Source organism: Hermetia illucens, chromosome 6, assembly GCF_905115235.1.
Source record: "Hermetia illucens chromosome 6, iHerIll2.2.curated.20191125, whole genome shotgun sequence".
In the NCBI taxonomy this organism is placed as follows: Eukaryota; Metazoa; Arthropoda; class Insecta; order Diptera; family Stratiomyidae; genus Hermetia; species Hermetia illucens.
This window is the reverse complement of record NC_051854.1, coordinates 28,629,680-28,652,225: the sequence shown is the minus strand read 5'-3', so window position 1 is coordinate 28,652,225 and position 22,546 is coordinate 28,629,680. Positions and strand designations below refer to the sequence as shown.

The 22,546-nt window shown below is 45.4% G+C and overlaps 1 protein-coding gene across 3 annotated transcripts in view; it reads right to left on the bottom strand.

The window, feature by feature from the left end:
• Positions 1–22,546, bottom strand: part of LOC119659858 (ankyrin repeat domain-containing protein 33B-like) — a 122,260-nt gene that overhangs the window by 91,597 nt on the left and 8,117 nt on the right. For 2 of the 3 annotated variants that reach the window (XM_038068164.1, XM_038068163.1), the window contains one exon: positions 13,642–14,721. In XM_038068164.1, coding sequence (XP_037924092.1) covers positions 13,642–14,420 — 779 coding nt within the window. In that variant the 5' untranslated portion in view covers positions 14,421–14,721. Of the gene's footprint in view, positions 1–13,314; positions 14,722–22,546 lie in introns of those variants that run through there. The other variant, XM_038068166.1, reaches the window with a different exon arrangement.

The window sequence follows — 22,546 nt, the reverse complement described above, 5'->3', positions numbered from 1 at the left end:
TCTTTAGCTTTTGACCCGTTCAAAAGCCAGATTAGTTCGTCGTGATCAATTGCGCCATTTTGTTCAATCAAAGGCCTGACCACCTAGATGCAGTCACGAGCCCATTTCATTTCAATCATTCATATTTATTTCTCTTTGTATTTTACTATAATTTGAAGCTGTTATCACGATAGTATGCAACCCAAATGTAAACAGCACCAACATGCTAGTCCTGTAGACCATGTACAAATAGGGCGTGGTTAGGCTACGACCCGATGCCCATACATAGTTATCAGGGCGGTGCATAATTTAGAATCAGATAAAAAGAAAGCAAAAACAGTTGACATTCACACAGGACGTCGAACCTATAGAACTGACATCACTGGTGATAGTTATCGGGATTATCGCAGATACCTCTAGAACGCACTACACTATCCAATACCACGGTACCAAGCAATGACAAATCTCCGATCGGAAAGTGGACATTACTACAGATCCTATTTCCTAGCTTTATAAAACCATTTTGTGAAGTCCCCGTACACGATCTCTATTAAGACCTAGTCAGCATTGGAGCACCGATAAACACAGCATCCTGCAACATATGTGTGGCGAGTTCTTTGGAAAATAAGAATTTGACACAGTACATGTGAAAGCCTGTCAAAATTTTTTATCACAATTTTGTTATACGGGGTATCAAATCTTCGTCAGTCTTTATCCCGCTCAAAAGCGGGGTCGGTTCGTTTCGGCCGATTGTGTCTTTTTGCGTGATCATAGGCCTGATCTGGGATGAAGTCGAGAGGCTCACATTTTTTTGACAGAAATTGATCATGTGGGGTGCCAAATGAAGGAACTCGATTAGTACTTTTCGAAACTTATCTAGTTCTGATATTGAGCGAAACATAGGGGAGTAAGGACTCAAAATGTGTGCCTCGAAAAGTGAAACACGTCTTCTCCTCAGAACCTATCCAACCGAAATATCTGAAAAAATTCATTCTGGTGCAAATCTAGACCTCAAAATACATCCCGTTTCGAGCTAGACAATTTTTATTTAGGGAATGAGGAGTCCCAACTCCACATTCACTTAATATCGAATAAAAGCGAGTGTATAACAGCTGCAAGCCGCTTTAGTCAGGCTACGCCCAGGGCAAAGGTAAGGCGACGATATTTGAGCAGCTCTACTACACAGTTAGCGTGCATGTCTGGCTTATCTTTGAATCTTCGATTTTTTTGAGTGGGGTTTTCAATAATTTTCAAAATTTCAGCCCAATTTTATGGTGGGAGAGGAAGAGGTCTCTCATCTTCAAAACCAATAAAGACTCGTGGCTGTTGAAAAATCGCAGCGATCAAAGTTAGAAAGTTAAGGTTCTGCAAATTAGGAATACTTGAACATCAGTATAGTAAAGTTGACACCGGAAGGGGAGGAGGTAAAGGGGAAAAGAATAAGAGTCTCTTTTTTCTACCCCCGCTAAAAACCGTTAACGATCACTTCTTCTTAAAAACAGGGAACGACCTGAATTATAAAGGTTGCACGAACAATATAAAAACGCCATAAAACAACTGCAAGCATCTGTTTCGAGAAGTAAAAGCGCATACCCCTCAAAAAAAGATGCAGCAAAACTGACTCCGAACCATGCAAACCAGGCAATATTATTAACATTCTTTTTCCACCACTGTTCGAATAAATTCGAATTCTAGATGATCTCTCGTCCTACAGGCCTAGGAGCCTTTTGAAGAGTATTGGCAAATTATTACAACGAATTATCTACAATACAGAGTAAGAGCCTGCGAACCCCAGACCTACTTCATAGTATAAAACATGAAATTTTGTCTGTGGAAAATCCCCACGGGTATAGGAACAATTGCGTACTATACAGTTTGAGTTGTAGTGGGTTCGGCAGTTAACAGGTAACAAAGGCGAGTGAAATTCCTACTAAGGATTTGCGTGAAACCAAACCTTATTAGAATCGATTCGATATTTGTCTTTGCCTGGACCGATTGTCATGAAATTTAGTGAGAACGTGTAGTCTGCGAATCCCTTCACATAAGCACCAGCTTCCGGTAGGTTTATATTTTCTTTGAGGTAATGTCAGCAATCAAGTTTTACCTACGCCCGGCACCCTCAAAGCAACCCCTCGCCAAATACCCCAAAGTCCAATAAAATGTAGATTTATGTCATAGTATAAAGGCCGAATATTCTATATTTCACTCACAGTATGTGATGGCTGACTTACACGGTCAGTAAGAAAGTCCTGTGGAGGTTATAGCCGGGACTTGCCCCAGGGCTACGCGGATATAATACTGAGAGTACATTCCCTTTCATCCTCTTTTATATGGCAATGACTTTTTCCATTGTAACATGATACACCCGCATCATGTTAGCGTTCTTGATTCATGTCTTAACAGCAGACTTACAAATCCCACAGTTGAGATTTCACTGGTAATCATGAAAAGCGTTCCTACGTGTAAGGAGATTATGGGAAGGGTCGCGACACTGGTCGTTTTACATTTGACCCATTCGTGACAGGAGAATGGGCGTTATGATGACTCCAGATGTAGAGATGCTGATATCCTACTGGGATGTTAACTCCTCCATACATAAAATATCTAGTGTTGTGAGTCATACTGACAGTGAAAAGCAACCCTGTCTAAAAGCAGTAGTTCCCGACTCTCTACGTGGTAAGAAGTCACAGACTTAGAATCCATCCGCGACTTTTAGAAATCAGGTTGCGGCCGAAGCACGCATTTGGGAGACCTCACCTAATTCATGTTCGCCCACCGAAGAAATCTGTGGAAGACAGGCTCTCCACTTCAATGGAAAACCTACATTCGGTGTCTATGGCGCGGTCAGCCAAAAACAACAACAACTTAATAAGAGGGACTGGAAATCTGACTACGGCCAGTCTGTTGTGGCATTATTGCCGAACTCTTCTAAAATACGGAGGAGGAAAGCTCGGCAGAAGGTAACTTTAGCCGTAAAAGAGAAGAGACTACAAGCGTTAGCGTTCAGTTACCTGCGGTTTTCATATTATTATAGATTGTACTCATGGCTACGAACGTAAGAGTTAGCCAAATCAACCTGCCAAAACTTCATCCTATCTACTGACCGCAAAGTTGGCAAAGTTGCAAGACTGTCCTTATATATTTCTGCTTCAAGAGCCATGGGTTTCTTTTAACAGAATCTGTGGTATTGGATCAGTCAAGGGGACTAGAATCTTTTTCGATAAAAGATCCTCGAGACCGAGGGCCTGCGTTCTGATATCAAATTTGTTAGAGGCAACCATGCTGAGACAATTCTGTTCCCAGAACATTGTTGTGGTCAACTTACAATACCAGGTTAATGGTAAGAGAAGAAACGTGATAGTTGCCTCGGCTTACTGACCCTATGACTCTTTCTGCCCTCCACCGACGAAATACTAAGGGATCTGGTATTGTATGCACAATCAAGTGGCCTTGAACTTTTAATAGGTTTTGATGCGAACGCTCAGCATATTTGTTGGTAGCAAATGCAATTCTAAAGGAGAAAAACTGTTTTATTTTATCACTTCAGCTGGTCTGATGACACAGCGCACCCTACGTTTGTGGGGCCAAGAATAAGTGAAGTAATTGACCTAACAATCTGCACTTCAAAATTGTTAGAGTTGATTAGAAACTGACGAGTGCCAGATGAAGTCTCACTCTCAGATCACCGTTACTTAGAATTTAGTCTAACTATTGCAGCCGAACAGACTGTAATACAAAGACGGAATCCTAGGAAAACGGATTGGACGAAGTTCAATAAACTTTTTGGCGACAAAGTTGAGCTCCCTAGACGACTAAGGGCTCCTTTGGTGATAGAAGATCAATTGAAAACTTTGAATCGCACACTTTTAGAGTGCTTTGAACAGGCTTGTCCTATTTTCCGATGCCAACGTAGTAAAACGGTTCCAAGGAGGAACCGAGAACTGCAGAGACTCAGGAAATCACCAGACGACTTCTAAATCGCGCTTGCAAAAGTAATAAAAATGAAGACTGGCTAAACTTCCGAAACTCACAATGTGAATATAAGAGGCGCGTAAAACGTTCGAAACGAGTCTCTTTTAGAGCATACTGTGAGGAAATAGAAAGTCAAAGGGAGACTCCCAGACCAATAAGGACAAGTCGGCCAAGTTGGACTCTCTTAGAAAACCGGATGGTACTTCCACGAACTCCAGAGTTGAGTCTATACAGCCTCTCTTGGAAGTACACCACCCGGGAGGATAGGTCTCAGCGGTTTCTGCAAACCCTTCAACACGAAGGTGTTGCAAGGGGAATTGGGACACTGCGAGAGCGGTTGTTACGAATGAAAAGGCAAGAGGTGCTATACTATCATTTGTACACTTCAAAGCACCTAGCATGGATGGCATCTACCCAGCGATGCTAAGGAGGGTATAGAGCATTGAGAGCAATTTCTAAGAAATATTTTTGGAGGATGTGTTGCTTTGGGCTACGTGCCTACCGCAGAAGGTGGAGGTAGTCTTCATACCAAAGCCTGGGAAAGATAACTATTCAAATCGAAAAAACTTCAGGCGAATCAGCTAAACATCATTTTCCCTGAAATTTCTGGAGACAAGGTCGCACCCATTAAATGAAAACCAACATACTTACCAACGTGGAAAGTCCTGTGGATCTGCTCTTCATTCTTTGGTTTCAAAGCTAATGGATGCAACTCTGAAGGGTGGGTACGCGATGGGGTGTTTGTGGACATTGAAGGGGCTTTTGATTGTGCGGCCTTTCGAAAAGCTCTGTGATGCCGCCAGAGAGCATGGTGTTGACGAAACTCTAATAAAGTGGTTCCACGCTATGCTAACGCAGAGATTATTGTGTGCTGAGGTGGGTGTTGATCGCTACCTAACAACGGAAGCGACGAAAGGCTACCCTCAAGGACATGTGCTATCGCCACTTCTGTGGAGTATGCTAATCAACTGACTATTATGCGAACTGCAAAATCTGCCAATACACGTTTAAGCTTATGCGGATGACATGGTTGTCCTTGTTCTCGACCAACAGCAAGGACAACCATGTCATCCGCATCTCGGAAACTGAATGGTCTTTGCCTTCCAGAGATAAGGGGTACAACCCTTCAATTCTCGGAAGAAGTGAAATATCTGGGAGTGATTCTAGACAAGTTTTTTTTGGAACAAATATGTAGAGATAAAAAGAAACGAGCTTTCACAGTTTATGGGCTGTGTAGGCGAATCTTTGCCTCAAGATGGGGACTTGGGCCTCAGGTATGCTGCTATCATTAGGTAGATGTTCACTTATGCATCCGCAGTGTGGTAGGTTAAGGTGAAACAAAAGAGTTTTCGAGTTAATTTGCCAAACTACAAAGAACTGTATGTCTCGGTATCACCGGCGCAGCTCTGAATGCATTACTCAATTTGCAGCCCTTGGATCTGTTCATTCAGAGCACTGCAATGGGAGCAGCTCATAGACTAATTCGATTAGATCTATGGGAAAACAATGGACGTGAGGGGCACAGAGCATTGGAAGAGTCATTGGGAGAACTGAATCTAGTTTTCGCAATGCCTTCCGATTCTCAGATCCCCATACATCTTTTTGGTAGAAGATACGATGTTATCTTGAAACGAAGAGAAAACTGGGACGAACCAGCAGAATGCGTGTCAGGATATACTCACGTCTTCTACACCGATGACTCAAAAACAGAAAATTGTTCTGGAGCAGGAGTCTTCCTCTCGAATAAAAACAAGAAGTGGACTTTTCCTTTAGGACAATACACAACGGTCTTTCAGGCTGAAGTGTATGCGATCCTAGGGGCGGCAACTTGGATGATTGACGAACGGTTGACGGGCATACACATCGCAATCTGTCCCCATAGTCAAGCTGCATTGTGTAGTACTTTAATCACTTAAAAAATCGTTCAGGAATATAGAAATCGATTAAATTCTGCTTCTAGATTCAATATGGTGGATTTACTCTGGATGCCTGATCATTGTTGTATAGAGGGAAACGAAATCTCGGATGCCTTAGCAAAACAGGTTTCAACATTCCCTATGCCCGGACCCGAACCAGCAATTGGAGTGAGCATTCAGACCACTAGCGCCTTTCATAAATAAACTCGCATTTTTAAGAGTAAGTCCCCCCAATGATTTAGCCAAATTAGGTAAGAATCCAACATCGTTCTTGAAACCTATACAAGCCTCCCACAATTAGAAAATATACTTTTACGTAATTTCCAAGTAATTTAGAGAAGGAGGAAAGTAGAAAGTAGGAGTTCTGGGACTGAGGTATTTTCCCAGATCTTTACCAAAATCCATCCTGAGTAGAGTGGAAGTATGTTGCTTAGGTTCCTATAAAAAGAAAATTTTGGATGTACATATCAACTGCAGTCAACGCCAGCATGAACAAGATAGTTTTACTATCAATAAAATGAATGCTGTGCAAGTCTGCAGCAACAGCATAAGTGGGAAGACGCACGCCAATATTAACGACCAAACTAGCAATAGAACCTGAATAGGAGATAATGAAACTGACGTCAATAATAAACATATGAAAACTACATAATAATATTAGAAGAATGTTGAATGAACTTTCATGCTGAGTGTCCCATGACCATATTCTATAAATTCGCGTTTAAGCAAATGCATTTGATTGCGCTAAAGCTCTCAACGATAATTCACCGCTTGCATAAGTTGCATTATGCGCACAATAATTCATTACATTCTCCGAGTCGAGGACTTACACTGAAATTACAACGGAGCTAATTTAAACTAAGTTTTAATGTTCTTTTATTGCATTTGTGTAAGCCATGTTGCGATTAAACGGCGTCAGTCACCATTCCGCCGCCTGATCATCTAGATTTAAGTAAACAGAATGGCAGACATAGTTTCTCCATAGAAACCGACATTATGAGGCAATATTTACAAGATTGGTCGCTCATTTGTGGAATTGACGGGCTTTGGATCCCGTCATTCATCGAATCAATTACCACGATTCCCGTCTACTTTATCCAGCTCTCCATTAATTGCTCATGTCATACGAAACATTGAACTTCTAAGCAATATTCAGATGCAAGGAAACGTGCGTTAGACAACTTGTTCACAAACCCAAAATAATCCGTAAATCTAGAAATCAAGAAGCTAATTTTGAACGCACAATACTCCTTTGCTTTTCACTTGGCAGGGGTCATATTTTTTTCTACACTGAATTATTTTTGTCATACGTCAAGCTGAACATGCATGTTTCACTTTAATCATCTCAAGGTGCGTGAAATTCAAAGTGGATTCGCAATTTTTGAACACAATGAAATTTTCCGTTTCTATTTTCGTTTTCGCAAATTTCCTTGGAAGAGGTTTGAAGCAGAATCGATTCAACTTCTTTGGACTGCAAGTGTTGATGCTTGAAGGTGTGAAAACGCTGTACCGAAGGTGGTGGTTTAAATAAGCAGGTGGTAACATGGCAAAAATTAACCAATTAAATAACCGTTTCAAAAAGGACCCTTACCCTGGTGGCCGGGCTAACCAGGGTGGACATTCTTCGCGGACTACTCGGTGCCAAGACGTGGACTCAATTTTAAAAATAAAAAAATCGATGATAGTAGAAGAGGGGGTGATGGCAAGCGCATCATCGGAGGACGAGCAGCTGGCATCCAGCCAGGAGACAGTAGCCGTCGAGAGCAGTACACTCGGTGCCAGCCGTAGCACCGCAGGGACCTCCCGGAGCGAGGCGGCAGACGGACTAGTGGGTTCGAGCCTGGAATCCACTGCCGTCAAACTGGGTGTAGCGAGTAACAGACATAGTACACTAACCCGAAATCCTCGACGTCGATCATCCCTCAAAAATGAAAACCGACAAGAACGTCGGTCGTCGACTTCGCTAAATACCAGGCGATTGTTGAGGAATACAACAGAAAACGCCTGGTAGACGAGCAGAAGGCGAAGCTTAGACGCTAAGCAACATCTGAAGAAAAGTAGGCAACAACAGTCAACCGCCCGGTCACGAACTGCGAAACACTCAGCGACGTGGTCAGGAGCCACTTACGTGTGGCGCTGGCGGATGGTAATTCCGCTAACGACAAACTAGCGCCGGAGGTGTGGACCAGGTTTGAGGCCAGGCTGCCGGAAATGGTCATTGAGCATCTCCTGGATACCGAAGGCAAACACACGGGATTCATCCCCTGCTTTGATTCCTCTCAGGTGGTTCGTGGGTTCCACGTTACAGCTTGCGAGGACCAATTCTCTATGGACTTTCTCGGTTCGTGCGTCGCTAAGATCAGCAACGCCTGGGAGGGCGTAAAGCTCAATGCCATCCCTTACGATGAGATTCCCAGGAGACCGGTCGCTCGCATCTGGTTGCCGAAGATCCGCATGGATAAGGACAAGCTCGTCCAATCCCTGCGCCTTCAAAGCCCTAGTATTCCCATGGACGGCTGGGTTGTTATCCAGGAGGAGGAACCCGAGACAAACAGCCAACCTTTTCTACTCCATATAAACGAAGAGTGCCTGGGGGCACTGGAAAAGGTCGACTATAAAGTGCAGTTCGGAGTGAGGAACGCAAAGGTAAAAGTGTTCTGCTCTGCAAAACCGGACGACAACCTAGGTCCAATCGATGCCGTCAACGAGCTATTGGAGGAGATGCGGATCGACGATCCAACGGGGACTGACAAACCCCCCACGCAAGCAAATCATGCTGGCGGCAACGCAGATAAATCTACAGCACTCGAAGTGCGCCTCCGCTAATCTGCTTGTCTTCCTCCTAGAGGAAGACATCGACATCGCACTAATACAGGAGCCCTGGGTCCCAGATGACCGAACCATTAAAGGGCTGCAAAGCAAATATTTTAATTTATTCCACAGCACAGGAGACGCTTATCAGGACAGACCTAGAGCATGCGCGAGGAAGAGTCTGCATGCTTTTCTGTATCCGGACCCGAGTTCCAGCGACCTAGTCGTGGTCAAGCTGGAGCAGGCAGGGGCAGAAAACGTGTATATTTCCTCACGACCGAGCAGATCCGCCAGAAGAACTACAACATCTGACGAACACCATAGCAACAAAGAAGGCTAACCTGTTGATAGGCTGCGACGCCAATGCAAGGCATACGCTTTGGGGCAGCTCGGAAATCAACGAACTGGGCCCAAAGACGACTAACAAGAGTATGTTCTGCGAAGCGGTCAAGGGGTTATTGGGGGAGAAGGCTCTTGTTTCCAGCTCAGAGTCTATGCGCTCTCTAGAAATTCGAGATCTCGACTGCCTCACAGAAAGGTTCGAAGTGGAGGAGGCGATAAAGTGTAAATGTCCAGAGGTAACCAATGCCCGGAGAAGTATCACCTCTGTAAACGTTTGAGGCCAAAAGCTCGCCGTGGTGGAAGTCCCCAAGCAATATGCGAGGAAACTCCTTAGCAACAGGAGAATCAAAATTGGATGGGTAGAATGCAAGGTGCGAATGCGGATAGTCCCCATCAAGTGCTACAGGTGGCTGGATTATGGACACACTTCAGCAGCTTGCAAAGGACTGGACAGGAGGACAGCATGCCGGAGATTTGCGTTCTCTGCAGGGATCGTGGCGCGTCTAGTGAGAGCGTCGCACACACTGCGGGCTCGGGATAGTGTCCAATCTTCAGGGCGGATGATGATTTGCATTTTACAAATTAACATACACCGGCGGTAGGTAGGTAGGCGGCGACTTTAATGCCAGGGCCCTTGAATGGGGCATGGCCCAGTCACACTCCAGAGGGAAACGAATTCTGGAAATGGCGACGAGAACCGGGCTCGTAGTTTTAAACACCGGATCCAAGCCAACGTTTCGGTGCCCAGGCTGTGAAGTAAGTATTCTTGGCATCACTTTTGCGTCGGAATCTCTGGCATCATCGGTGGACGAGTTACGAATCCTAGAAAACTTCTCGGCAAGTGTCATCGGTACATCGCGTTCGAAGTATTTGACGCTACTTCTCGGCGAGCACCAACGGGACACACCCCCTGCCTCTGCAATGTCGCGAGGGTGAACATCGGGAAATTCGTCGAAGCTCTTGGAGCAGGACCCCGCTGGAGGGCGCTCCGGGGGTGGCAGTGCCGCAGCTGACACCATCATAAATTTAGTGATGAACCTGCTAACGACGGCGTATGAGGCTTCCATGCCCCGGAGGGGCCCCAGCCGTCACAAGCCTTCTATGTACTGGTGCACTGTAGAAATTGCCGACCTACGCAGAGAGTTTCATAAGCTCCGCCGTTTGGCACAGCGTTTACACACCAACGAGGAGGCATGCACCATAAAGAGACAGTATAGATCAGCGAAAAGGAGACTCCGCAGCGCTATAAATAAAAGCAAAGCTCGCGGCTGGCAGAACCTTGTTAAAAAGGTGAATGAGGACCCGTGGGGACTTGGCTATAAGCTTTTCACCCGGAAAATCGGGGCTCTGCGGAGGCCCTGCGTACTAAGTATCGACCAGATAAACTGGATTGTGCGTGCATTGTTCTTTAGGCATTCTGTATGGGTTGATGTTAATAGTGCGTGGAAAGCGTCAAGGATTTTCCCCTTTTCACAATGAGAGAGCTCAAAGAAGCGATTCTCACTGTGAAAAGCAAGAAGGCGCCAGGTCCGGATGGCATCCCGGCGGAAGTTTACAAACTGGTGTTCCGCCAACGGCCAGAATTGCTGCTTGAGGCGTTAAAAGCTTGCTTGAAAGAGGGCATTTTTCCTTATCGCTGGAAAGTGGTCAGACTCACGCTGATCAGTAAGGGTAAGGGAGACCCGGAGCTCCCGTCTGCATACCGACCGCTGTGTATGCTTGACACAGCCGGGAAAGTGCTGGGGAAGCTCATCAGGAGTAGATGAAGCTGCCGGGGACTTATTCCCAAGGTAGTTCGGGTTCAGAATAGGGTGATCCACAGTGGATGCTATAATGATGGTCGTAGATGCGGTTCATCAAGGCGAGGCGACAGCCGCCGATCTCGACGGATAGTGCTCCTCATAACGCTTGATGTCAGAAATGCCTTCAATTTCGTAAGATGGACAGATATACTAAGCACATTAGAAAAATCATTTCACGTGCCAAGCTATCTCTTGCGGATATCGAGGGATTATTTGAAAGACCGGCCCCTGCTCTACGAGACGCTAGAGGGCCAAAGGAGGGTGGAAATCACGTCCGGAGTAGCACAGGGTGATATGCCGATATGCCTGAAGAGTCGCGTCTGGTCGGTTATGCAGACACGTTTCGGCACTCACTGCCTGACGCACTATTGAACAGGCGCATAGCACACTTGGTATATTGATACGACGAATAAGTGGATGGTTGATCTTGGTTTAACACTCGACTCGAAGATGAGCAGCGGCGGACAGGGCTACGGCTGAAGTCGGCTAATGGCGAATATCGGGGGCCCTACATCTACTAGGAGACGTCTCTTTATGGTAGCAATGCAGTCGGTTCTGCTCTATGGCGCGGCCCTTGACAAGGAGGTGCATCGTAAGCGCCTTGCTCAAGTGCAGAGGCGGGGAGCTTTGCGAGTGACATCTGCTTATCGCACTATCTCCGAACCAGCCGTAATGGTTATCCCGTTGCCTTCCTTGCCAAGGAGGGAAAGTTATTTACTGCCATAAAGGCGAGAACTTAAGAGAAGTGGTTACCCGTAAAGAACGTCGACGCACCCTTACCAAGTGGCAACTTTCTTGGCAATACGAGCCAAGGGGTAAATGGACTGCGCGGCTCATCGACAATTTAGAACCGAACGAACGATGAGATTGATAACTTCCTTACCAAACTTCTAAGCGGGCATGGAGGTTGATTGTGGGTTCTGCCATGGAGTGCCGAACGACGCTGAACACACCTTTTTCCCTTGCGAGAGGTGGAATGGCTTTCGTCAGCAGCTTTGTGAAGACACAGGGGAGCTCTATCCAGACAACATTGTCAGAAAGATGGTGAAGAGCGCTGGCAGCTGGAATCGTATTGCGCATTATATTTGGACTCTTCTTATTGCGAAGAAAATTGAACTCGACCCGCGGTGGGATCGGATGGGTTCCCTGAACTAGCAACTCCCTTCCTCCCCTCCCATTGGTGAAAGGAATTCCCTGACTTGAAGGCTCCAAAAACCGAGAGAGCGGGAGGGCTAGCCCGAAGTAATGTCTAAAACAGTTCCAGGCTAGTTCTCTGATGGCAGGGCGGTGTTTAGTTGGTGACCCGACAGCGTACTGTTGCGGGAGTCCAACACTCTGTGCATAAACGCATTCACCGACCTTACTCCCAAAAAAAGCACACTAGCATATTCCAGGTGGAAATATACGCCACAGAGAGATGTGCCTCTTTTGATCTTCAACTACACGGGACAACATTGCTATTCTTACTGACAGCCAAGCAGCGATCAACGCACTTCGGTCCAACCAGGTGAACTCTAAGCTGGTATGAGAGTGCCTTGAGAGATTGCATACGGTCGGCTCGGCGATATTGGGTTGGAAGGCAGTGAGGTCGCAGACAAACTAGCCAAGAAGGAAGCAGGACATCTTTACACGGGCCAGAGCCATTCCGTGGAATCGGAAACGGGTCCAAGGCTATGATATTAAAAAATGAAGAGGAAGGGTTAGGGGAACTATACTGGGCAGGTTATCAGGAAGGGAGCAGTCCAGGGTGCTTATTGGGGTATACGAACCCGAGCGTACAAAGTATTGCTTAAACGTCACCAAGAAGAGCCTCCGAATTACAGTGGGAATTCTCACTGGTCACTGTCAACTAAACTATGACCTACGGAAGCTAGGGATATCTACGGACACTGGCTGCAGGCATGATGAAACCCTATACACGTTCTGGGGTAGTGCCCGACACTTATGCAAGCACCTGGGGGAACACTTAATACCAGATGCAAAGTTGAAATATTTGGAAGTACGGAATATACCAAAATTCCCAACGTTTGCAGGTTTCCTTGACATACTATAATAGATACACTATAACCCGTGAAAGGAGCAATCGCTTTCTAAGGACACGGTGCGATTTTCCTTCAGCAGAATACTAGATAATACACAATTAGATTCAATAAAAATTTGTTTGCCATTTCTGAAGAGTAAATAACTGGAAGCATGCAATTGTGGTCTGCGGAACTGAGGAAGCCCGCCAATATCGGAGGTCGACAACCATAGAGGATTTGCTACTGAAAATCATCAATTTCTCTTTCATTTGTTGCTTTGATTAATCACTCATGACTCCCACACTTCCAAATGGAGGAACTTCCAGATACAAATATCGTTCTTTTTGCCTTGCGCTGTTGGCTTAGTTTCCTTCATGGAGTCCAACACAATTTGAACACAAACATCCCCAACAATCTACGTAACGGAGAATACAAAGTTTCCTATAATGTTGATATAAAAAATGAATTTACCGTAAAACGCAAGTCGCTTAGTCCAATGAGACTCGTCCAATGCACAGGGCAGCCTCCACAGTCACTCAATTTTGGTGTTCAACATTTAAAAACTTTGTTTTGGGAACCTGAACTTGTTTGGCGCCAATTCGCGACAGTTGGTCCAAAGGGCACAATCCAAATCACTCAGGGGGGACGGAAGGAGACAACTGAGTAAACGGATTTGCTTTCAAAAAGGAACGAAACGCATTCTAAATTCGATAACGGAATCCGCAATTCTACGGTCCTCAATTCAGCATGCTCAACCGACAATCTTAGATTTCACACTGAGGAACAATCTTCACTGACCTTTTCGCGTCTGCTCGTAAACGGTTTGAGATGGAGACTGCTCCGCTGCTGGCTCTTCTGACGCTGCTGCTATCGGTCACCGGCAATCCGTGCCCGACGCCATCGATACTCAATTTCCTCTCGTCCAACGCGTCCAGTAATTGCCGACGAGACTGTATCTTTTCTCTATACCGCATGCGGTGCCACCTGTTCACCAAATCAGCTACCAGTCGCGAGTTTGTGTCTGCACTAAACAAGCTTTTCGCAATTCGCCGGACAGTGACCGCGTGTCTCGGGTAGGTTGTGCCTGCGGTACGCGGCGGCGGCTCTTCAATCGGGACAAACACCGGAGGTGGCTTACTCGCCATAACGTCATCAACGAGCATTAGGCGCGAAAAGCGGTTTGAAATTGTAGCAACGCTTACGCTTTGAGGTGGACATGTTCTCCTAATCGGTTTCGGGACCTCCGTAATTATCACAATTTGTCGCTTTTTGAGGTTTTCGATACGAGGTGTGATCGCCGAGGTTGTTTTCAACACAGGCGTGTGGCGGAAATCGTCGCGGAAACTCACGTGAGGTCTTTGAACTTTCTTGGTGTCGATGGAGCTAATTGCAGGCATTGGGGCGATTATGGGCTTTGGCGCGAATGAAACACTTCGAACGGAGATTGGCGATTTCGGGACGTTCACCAGGCAACCATTTCGATACGTAGTCACTGCATGTCGGCTAATCTGATCGTGATGGAAGTCCTTTGCAGGCAGAGTGAATCGCACTCTCCGCTGGCGCCCTAGATTCTCCATTTTCCTTGCATAAACCCGCTCTATCTAAGCGCAATCAAACCGTGTCTAAATTCACGCCAAGATAACAAGAACCACTATCGCCTAATAAAAATCTCCCTTGTCGTTCTCACGGTCCTTTCCTACGCCACTTGTGATTGCATGTCATCATCTAATTCCGTCGAGGCGAGGATTCCTACACCTGCCGTTCGATTCGCATTACTCCATCGAAATTCTGGCGGAATCGCAAAGTGTTTGTCACGCGATTTCCACTTCTGTGCCGCGCTGCTCTCACCCCCTGCCTCCTGGCGCGCTGCTAAATGTTCTGAAAATAGAAAGGAAGGGAAGAAACATTATTTATGAATAGCTAACTGGCAGAAATCTCATTCTATTTAGCGGCAATTTGTATACAATCAAAATGCTACTCAAAACTTGTTAGATACTTTGCAGAGAAGGCCCAAGGGGGTCGGGGGCTTAGAAAATGATATGAAAAGGGCGGAGACTGGGTAGCGTGATTGATATGAAAAAGGCAATGCATTTTTGGGTGAAATTTGATTTGGTGTGAAGCGCTCGTGCTCTGAAGACCATAAAGAAACGAATTATGGTGGTGGGATGTGCATTTATTGATTTTAAATTTGAATTACTTTCAGGTAGGTCGGAAACTTTCCTGCTTTACTGGGTAACCTTAGTTCCAGAACTTCCATGCAATTAGTTGGGCCAAATATGTGCACATATTACGATGCCACTATTGTAAACTTTTCAATTTAGTCTGAGGATTTCTCGTGTGAATTACTTGTCCTGGACATTAGAGCCTTTAACCCTTGACATACAAATTGTTAACTTACTTTCTTACCACGAAAATTAAACATTAAACATTTGTTTCCAGTTTTTTAACTAAGAAATTTAAATTTAAGTTAAAAGCCAAAAAGTTCCTCCTTTCTTCCAAAACATCTTGGGCAGCAAAGAATAGATGCTCCTGATCCTCTGGGACTCCATCGAAGTTTGGACAATCGGGTGAGGTATCCAGTTTGTCCGAATAGCTGAGTGGTTAGAGCGCAAGGCTGTCGTACGGAAGGTCGCGGTTCAAATATCACTGGTGGCAGTGGAATTTGCATCGTGATTTGACGTCGGATACCAGTCGACTCAGCTGTGAATGAGTACCTGAGTCAAATCAGGGTAATAATCTCGGGCGAGCGCAATGCTGACCACATTGCCTCCTAGTGTACCGTTACGGTCTTAAATGAAGTGCTCTAACACACTTCAAGGCCCAACATGGATTGTTGCGCCAACGATTATTATTATTATTATCCAGTTTAAACCTGTGCAGATATTGGCGACATCCTCCATACCCCGTGAGAAGCAGGCTAAGATTATTGTTGATCTCACCGTACTGTCTCTCCAACCATGCTTCTTTCCCGAGCGTTCTTGCCGCTCTTATCATCTATTTACAAATCTCTTTCTTTCAGCGTTCTTTGTCTGGGATAAGGGAGAAATTGACCTCGCATTGTATATCTCCTCAATCTAATCTGCTAAAATGTCAATCGGCATCATTCCCGAGATGACGAACGCTGCATCATCTGAGACAATCTTAAAGGCAGAAGACACCCTTATGACTGTCTTCCTGTAGACTGCACTCAGTTTATTAGCATTAACTGACATCTGCAAGACCGCTGGGTTCGCAGAGAGCATGATCGAATTCATTAGCCTCACTTTAGGCAACCTAGAGGTATACCGTGGCCCTCCTACTTTCGGCATCATCCTTGTCAGGGTTATACCTGCAGTGGATGCTTTGTCGCACACATACTTCACGTATTGCCTATAACTAAGCTTCCCATCTACCATCACTTCCAAGCATTTGACGATTGGCTCAGATAATATGATTCCCAATTCAAATACAAGCGTAATTTCTCTTTCGGCGCTTAGTGGAGAGGACCGAATTTTTCACCCTTTCCGTGAATTGCTTTTTCGGCCAAGCCAGTAGCCACTTTGATGGCATCAATGGCTGGCTGGCTTTACGGAATCCATTCCCGATCTGCCGATCTGAAAGGCCTCCTTGGTTCTCAAAAACCGGGTGTAATCTATTATAAATTACCCGCTCTAACATTTTCTCCACAATGTTCACAAGACATATGAGTTTGTATGAGGATAGTTCATCCCATGGGTTAACTTCCGCTTCTGAGCAGAGCTCCATAAAGCATTTCCTGTTGCTTCGCTTAATGGCAAATTTGATGGTTTTGCGGGCTTTCTTATAGGCGCACTTTTTTGCCGTTGATCGGTTCTACCTGCCGTCCTTTGAGCCACTCTTCTGGCTCGGTGGCAGGCGAATCGGAGGGTGGGCAGTACACCATTCCAGCAGTAGTTTGGACTTCTACTGAGAAATGAGCACCTCCTAGGTATGGGCGTGTGACATGCTTTGGCATTGCATTCTGCCACATGGACAGCCCCTGCTTTATTGGTGTATAGAATTAAGATAATTCTATTGAATACTTTTTAGTAGGGTAGGTGAATGCGTTCACACACAGTGTTGGACTCCCGACTTCCAACTAAACACCTCCCTGTTAGCAGAGAACTAGCCTGGAACCGTTTGACATATTACTTCGGACTAGCCCTCCCGCTCTCCCGGTTTTCGGAGCCTTCAAGTCAGGGAATCCCTTTCACCATCGGGAGGGGAGGGGAGGAAGGGAGTTGTTAGTTCAGGGTCCCTTACCGTTCGATCCCTCCGCCGGTCAAGTTCAACATTCTTCGCAATAAGAAGAGCCCGAACATAATGCGCAATACGATTCCAGCTGCCAGCGCTCTTCAACATCGCTCTGATAATGTTGTCTGGAGGGAGCTCCCCTGTGGCTGCATAAAGCTGCTGACGAAAGCCGCCATACCTCTCGCTAGAGAAAAAAGTGTGTTCAGTGTCGTCCGCCACTCTATTGCAGAACACACAATTAGGAGATCGCGCCTTCCCAATCCTATGCAGGTAAGAGTGAAAACTTCCATGCCCGCTTAGAAGTTGGGTATGGAAGTAATCAATCTCACCGTGCGTTCGGTTCAGCCACGACTCTAAATATTCGATGAGCCGCGCAGTCCATCTGGCAATCGGTTGTGACAGACAGACAGAGAGGCAGGCATCGTTTTCGAACTAGAAAGATCTGCCAACGATCTAGAGGAAGACCGGACTTCAACAAGAAACAGCAAATATATGTGAACCTTCGAGGTAGGCTAAAGCAGACTATACGGACCAGCAAGCGAGAATGCTTCAAAGAACTTTACGCAGAGGCAGACCAAAGCCCCTGGGGAACAGCGTACAGGGTGGTCTTCTGTTCGATATCGTGATGGCGCTTTTCCCCCGGATAAAGGGGAGCGTAAACAACATAATCAAGCATTCAAAGTCTACACCATACCTGCGATAACTGAGGAGGAGCTTGGGGAAATTTGCCGGAGAATTGATGATAACAAAGCGCTCGGTCTGGATGTTGTTCCCAATAGAGCTCTTAAACTCGTTGTTAAGACCAAACCCGACTGGTTTATCAGCGTATTTGAAAGATGCATGGTGGAAGGAGTTTTCCCCGATCGGTGGAAGAGGCAAAAACTAGTTTTGCTTCTGAAGCCCAAGACATCCATCATCATTCCTCCCGATTGGCCTTATCGACATGGTAGGAAAGATGCTCGAAAGGGCCACAATAAACTGCTCCCTATCATTGAATATAATTATGGACTATCGGAGCAACAATATGGATTTCGACAACCTCACCCAACGATCGACGCCGTAGATGTTGTGTTGAAGCTAGTCCAAGACGCGAAGTCGTCAAATAAATCCTGTGCCCTGGTGACGTCGGAATTCAAAAATGCATTCAATTCCGCTAGCTGGAAGTTGATTAAAAACTCACTGGCTAAAACAGATGTCGCTAGCTATTTGATTGAATTCCTCGAAAGTTACCTTTCGGAGGGACACTTTGGTACGATACCGATAATGGATCCAAGCAGTACACCGTCACCGCAGCTATGATTGTCGTCGCGAAACAACCTGAAGGCGTTGAAGTGTACGCTAAAGAAACGGTGAGCATCATAAAAGCGTCGTTGGAGATGGTTCAGCTTGACCTTGCGGAATAAAAGAAGATGGCGGTCTTAATTACCAACCGTAGGAAGAGGAAGACGGTTAATATTCGTGTTGATGGTCACGTCAACACTTTGAAACCGGTTATCAAATACCTGGAGGTGATGATTGACGCTAAAATCCTGTGTTATTGCGGGAATGATCCCGATAGACATTCTGGCAAGTGAGACACGCTGCCTGAACGAGAAAAGGAAAGTGAAACCACCTGAAAAGAATGCAGAATACATAAGGCGGAAAGGCGAGAATCGTTGGAGATGTGGCAGCAACGGTGAGATGACTCACAGAAGGGTCGCTGGACCCACACTTTGATTCCCCGTATTGGAGAATGAATCCAGCGACGACACGTGGAGATTAACTTCGATCTGTCGCAATTCCTGGCAGGACATGGTAGTTACAGGAAGTATATGCACCAATTCAGGCTGGATGATTCTCCTGTGGCGCGGCAGGATTCGCAGCATTCGAAATTTATTTCGAATGTTGCGAATGCGAACGAATAGATGGCGCGGATCTATCCACTTTGCGGAGCTCGCCACGGGAGTGGAGGACCGGCGAGAAAAGTGTGCCATAAGTTAGGGGCAGAAAAGAAACACATGAAACGAGACTCTCTTCTGCCTCTAACGAGCATACAGTCACAGTCACACAAATTATTTAATAAAGTCACACAAATTATTTAATAAAGTCACACAAAATATTTAATAAAGTCTAATGGTTAAATATATCGAGTATTGATTGTAAAAACCCAGTCTATGTTCCGGTGTACCTAAAAGTGTGGTTTGCAAAGAAATTAATATTAAAGTTAAACTCCCTTTTGTTCAGAATGTGGGTACACACCTGAGGACCCGGAGAATGTTATGTTCCACTGTCCATGATTTTATTCAGAGAGAAAATCAACCTAAGCCTCCAGAACATGGTCGAGAAAATGCTGAAGCCGGAGGGAAACTGGAGTACGGTGAACCGCAATCAAAAGTATACAAGAGGAACTCGGAACAGCGGAGTGCGCAAGGAGGCCGCCCCGCAAAGTAATGCTTTGCGGCGGTTCCACAGAAAGAAGGAGAAAGTGGGGGTGGTTTTAGTGGGTGACAATCCCACACACTGCTGCAACCTGGCGCGACAGTGGCTTGGTAAGATTTCCACCTCCGGAAACTAGACGCTTCAGGTATGAAAGGTTTTGTGTACTTCTTTTATACAGAGATTTGGGTGTGCATTTGTCCCATGTAGAATCATGCTCTATGCTATAGCCTATATTGCTGCTGCTTTCGTGATTCTAGGATGAACTTAACCAACTCCAGCCAATTATTAAAAATCATAGTAACGTACTATTATTAATTTTATTTTAAAAGCAGGAGGACTTTCATGTGTATTGTGGGCATTCTGACAGGCCATAATTCACTAGCTGGGCATATGTTCAGAATAGGAATTACCGAAGATGATACGTGTCCCTCCTGTAATGAGGAAGCGGAATCCACGGAGCATTTCCTATGTGAATGCCCCGCCTATGGACGCATCAGGCATCAGATCTTTGGTGCCGACGTTCTCCAATTGCGACGGGTAGCATCACATCCACTAACGGAAATCCTGCGATACGTTAACGAATCCGGAATATTCCGTTAGACGGGGAAGGCGAGTACAATGGGCCAACACGGCCTGAGTGCTCAGAAGCTGTAGCTTCTCCCCCACCATACACACACACACACACAACTTTATTTGAACAGATATCGGTATGTAAGGTATTTCGGAGCCTAGGTACCATATAATGGCAGATTCTTGATTTTTTTCAGATTTTTCGATTGGGTAGTTTATGAGATTCTATTGTCAATCCGATCAATGCTGTAACGAAAATTGCGGAAGCAGCAATGGAGGCCAATCAATCTTGCGCGGTAATTATTCTCGATGTGAGGATTACTTTCAGTTCTGCAATATGGAGCAAAATAATTAAAGCTTTAGGTAAATTAGGGCCTCCCAAATATCTGGTGCATATTGTCGTAGAATTTCACCTGGAAGAGCTGCTGTGTTCTAATTCGGACGATGGACTTAAAACGTATCGGATAAATCAAGACAGCTCTAATCATCAAACGAAGAAGACAAAACATATTTTCGCAACCAGCGCTCAAATACCTAGGAGCCATGATTTACCAAAAACTAAACTTAAGGGGATCATCCCGTGTGAAGGTCGTTTTTTTCGCTTTTTTTAGAATTTTTTCGTGACGAACTGGATAAAGGTAAAAATACGAATTTTTCACGATATATTTACTAATATCTTGAGCATGCATATCTCCAGAAAACGGTGTTTTTCTGCTGCCACGCCAGAGGGCGTTGTGATCATCTTTATAAAAACATGTAAACGGCATTGTAACGTGTAGACTTAACCACTCTCCGCAAACTAGGATTATTAAAAAATATTGAAAGCTAAATTGTTGGTGCCCTGTTGAACTTTTTTTGTGGATTTTGGTGCTTTTTCAAGGCTTCTTTAATGAATAAAAAAAACTACCGAATCAATCGCAATTATCCTAGTTTGCGGACCGTAGAAATATGTTCTGAATAAGAGGTAAAAATTTCAAAGAACTTCGTTGGATAGATTTTGGGCTATGGTGGCAGCCGGTTTTCAACAGTTTCGAGAAAAACGCATTCAAAGAGTAGAATGCGATTTTCAACCAAAAAATCTTAACTGACCATTAATCTGCTACACCTAGCCCATAAATGTTAGGTTTCTTGAATGAACACATGTAAAGAGTAAAAGTTGCTTCCCAAGTGAGTTGCTTCCCAATTGGTCTGGCCCGTCACCAAGTGAGTGCAGACTCAGGACTCCCAGCATCCTCAACAAAAAATTTACTTCGGCCTGGTCCTCACCTAGACTTATGGCGGATTTCACTTGAATATAATTCGTACCCATTATGTGTTTGCGATTATATTTAAGTGGAGCGATTTCTATCTGTCGTTACTTTCGGTCACGCTGCTCTCAGGGCAGAGGTGGGGCAGCGTCTGATGAGTTGCCTCTGCCCTGGACGAAACCGTCAGTCAGCTTTTTCGTTCCTTTTTGAAAACTTGGGTTTAACTCAAAAAAGAGGAGTCCGTGGACTACAAAAGATGAAGTAAGTTTCTTCCCAAGTGGTCCGGTCCGTCATCAAGAGGTTGCGAACTCAGAACTCCCAACATCCTCAACAAAAAACATGTAAAGCCTTGGCTTCAATTCTTATGATTTTAGCGAAGTCATTCGAACGTCATTTGGATCTATAAATACACGCTTTATTACCGCAATCGACATAAACCTGGCATGTGACATTGTAATGATATGAGTGGGAATAGGAGATCAGGTCGATCATCCTGAGTGGCCGATAACGACCTAGAGGGCAAAGCTATCCCAAAAATCTAAACAAATTGGCTAAATTGACCGTGAAGGTCCGCCTCCGTGCTAGCTCGGGAATGTGGGGGGGGGTCCTTTGAGCGCTTTGATCCCTCACGCTTCATTACTCAAAACAACGTGCCTTTTCCGATGTGTGGGTCCGCACCGGATTTTAAACTCGACCTTAGTACGGATTTCGCGACGGCCTATCGAAGGACAAACAGAACGCGAACTAAAGTTGGAAATTAAAAAAAAAAACGGCTCGACCGCGCGCGTTGAGCCGTAAGTCTCCGGACCCGAGTGCCGCGATCAAGGAGGGGAAGATCTACGACGGTTCACTGTCTCAATGATCGTCTCTTCCACCTCAGATCTGGTATGAGGCACGGCCTCTGAGGTTCCCACCCTACCTCGACATTCTCAGGCTAGTTATTACTTTGAGGATGTCCTTTAAAACAGTTCCGCGGGGGGGGGGGAAGGAGGATCTGGAAGGGAGGAAGTCCTCAAACCACTATTCCTTATTCACACTTCATTGTTTATCAGAGTTCATGACATTTATCATTACAAATGGCGCCCAACGTGGGGCCCAACATTTCCTGGACTCAAGCCTAATTTATTATTTGCAGGTTTCCTGAATCAAGTGGAAGATAGCCTATTTCGGCTCACAACTTCGTTTGATGATGTCGGATAGAGAATCAAAAGATTCTC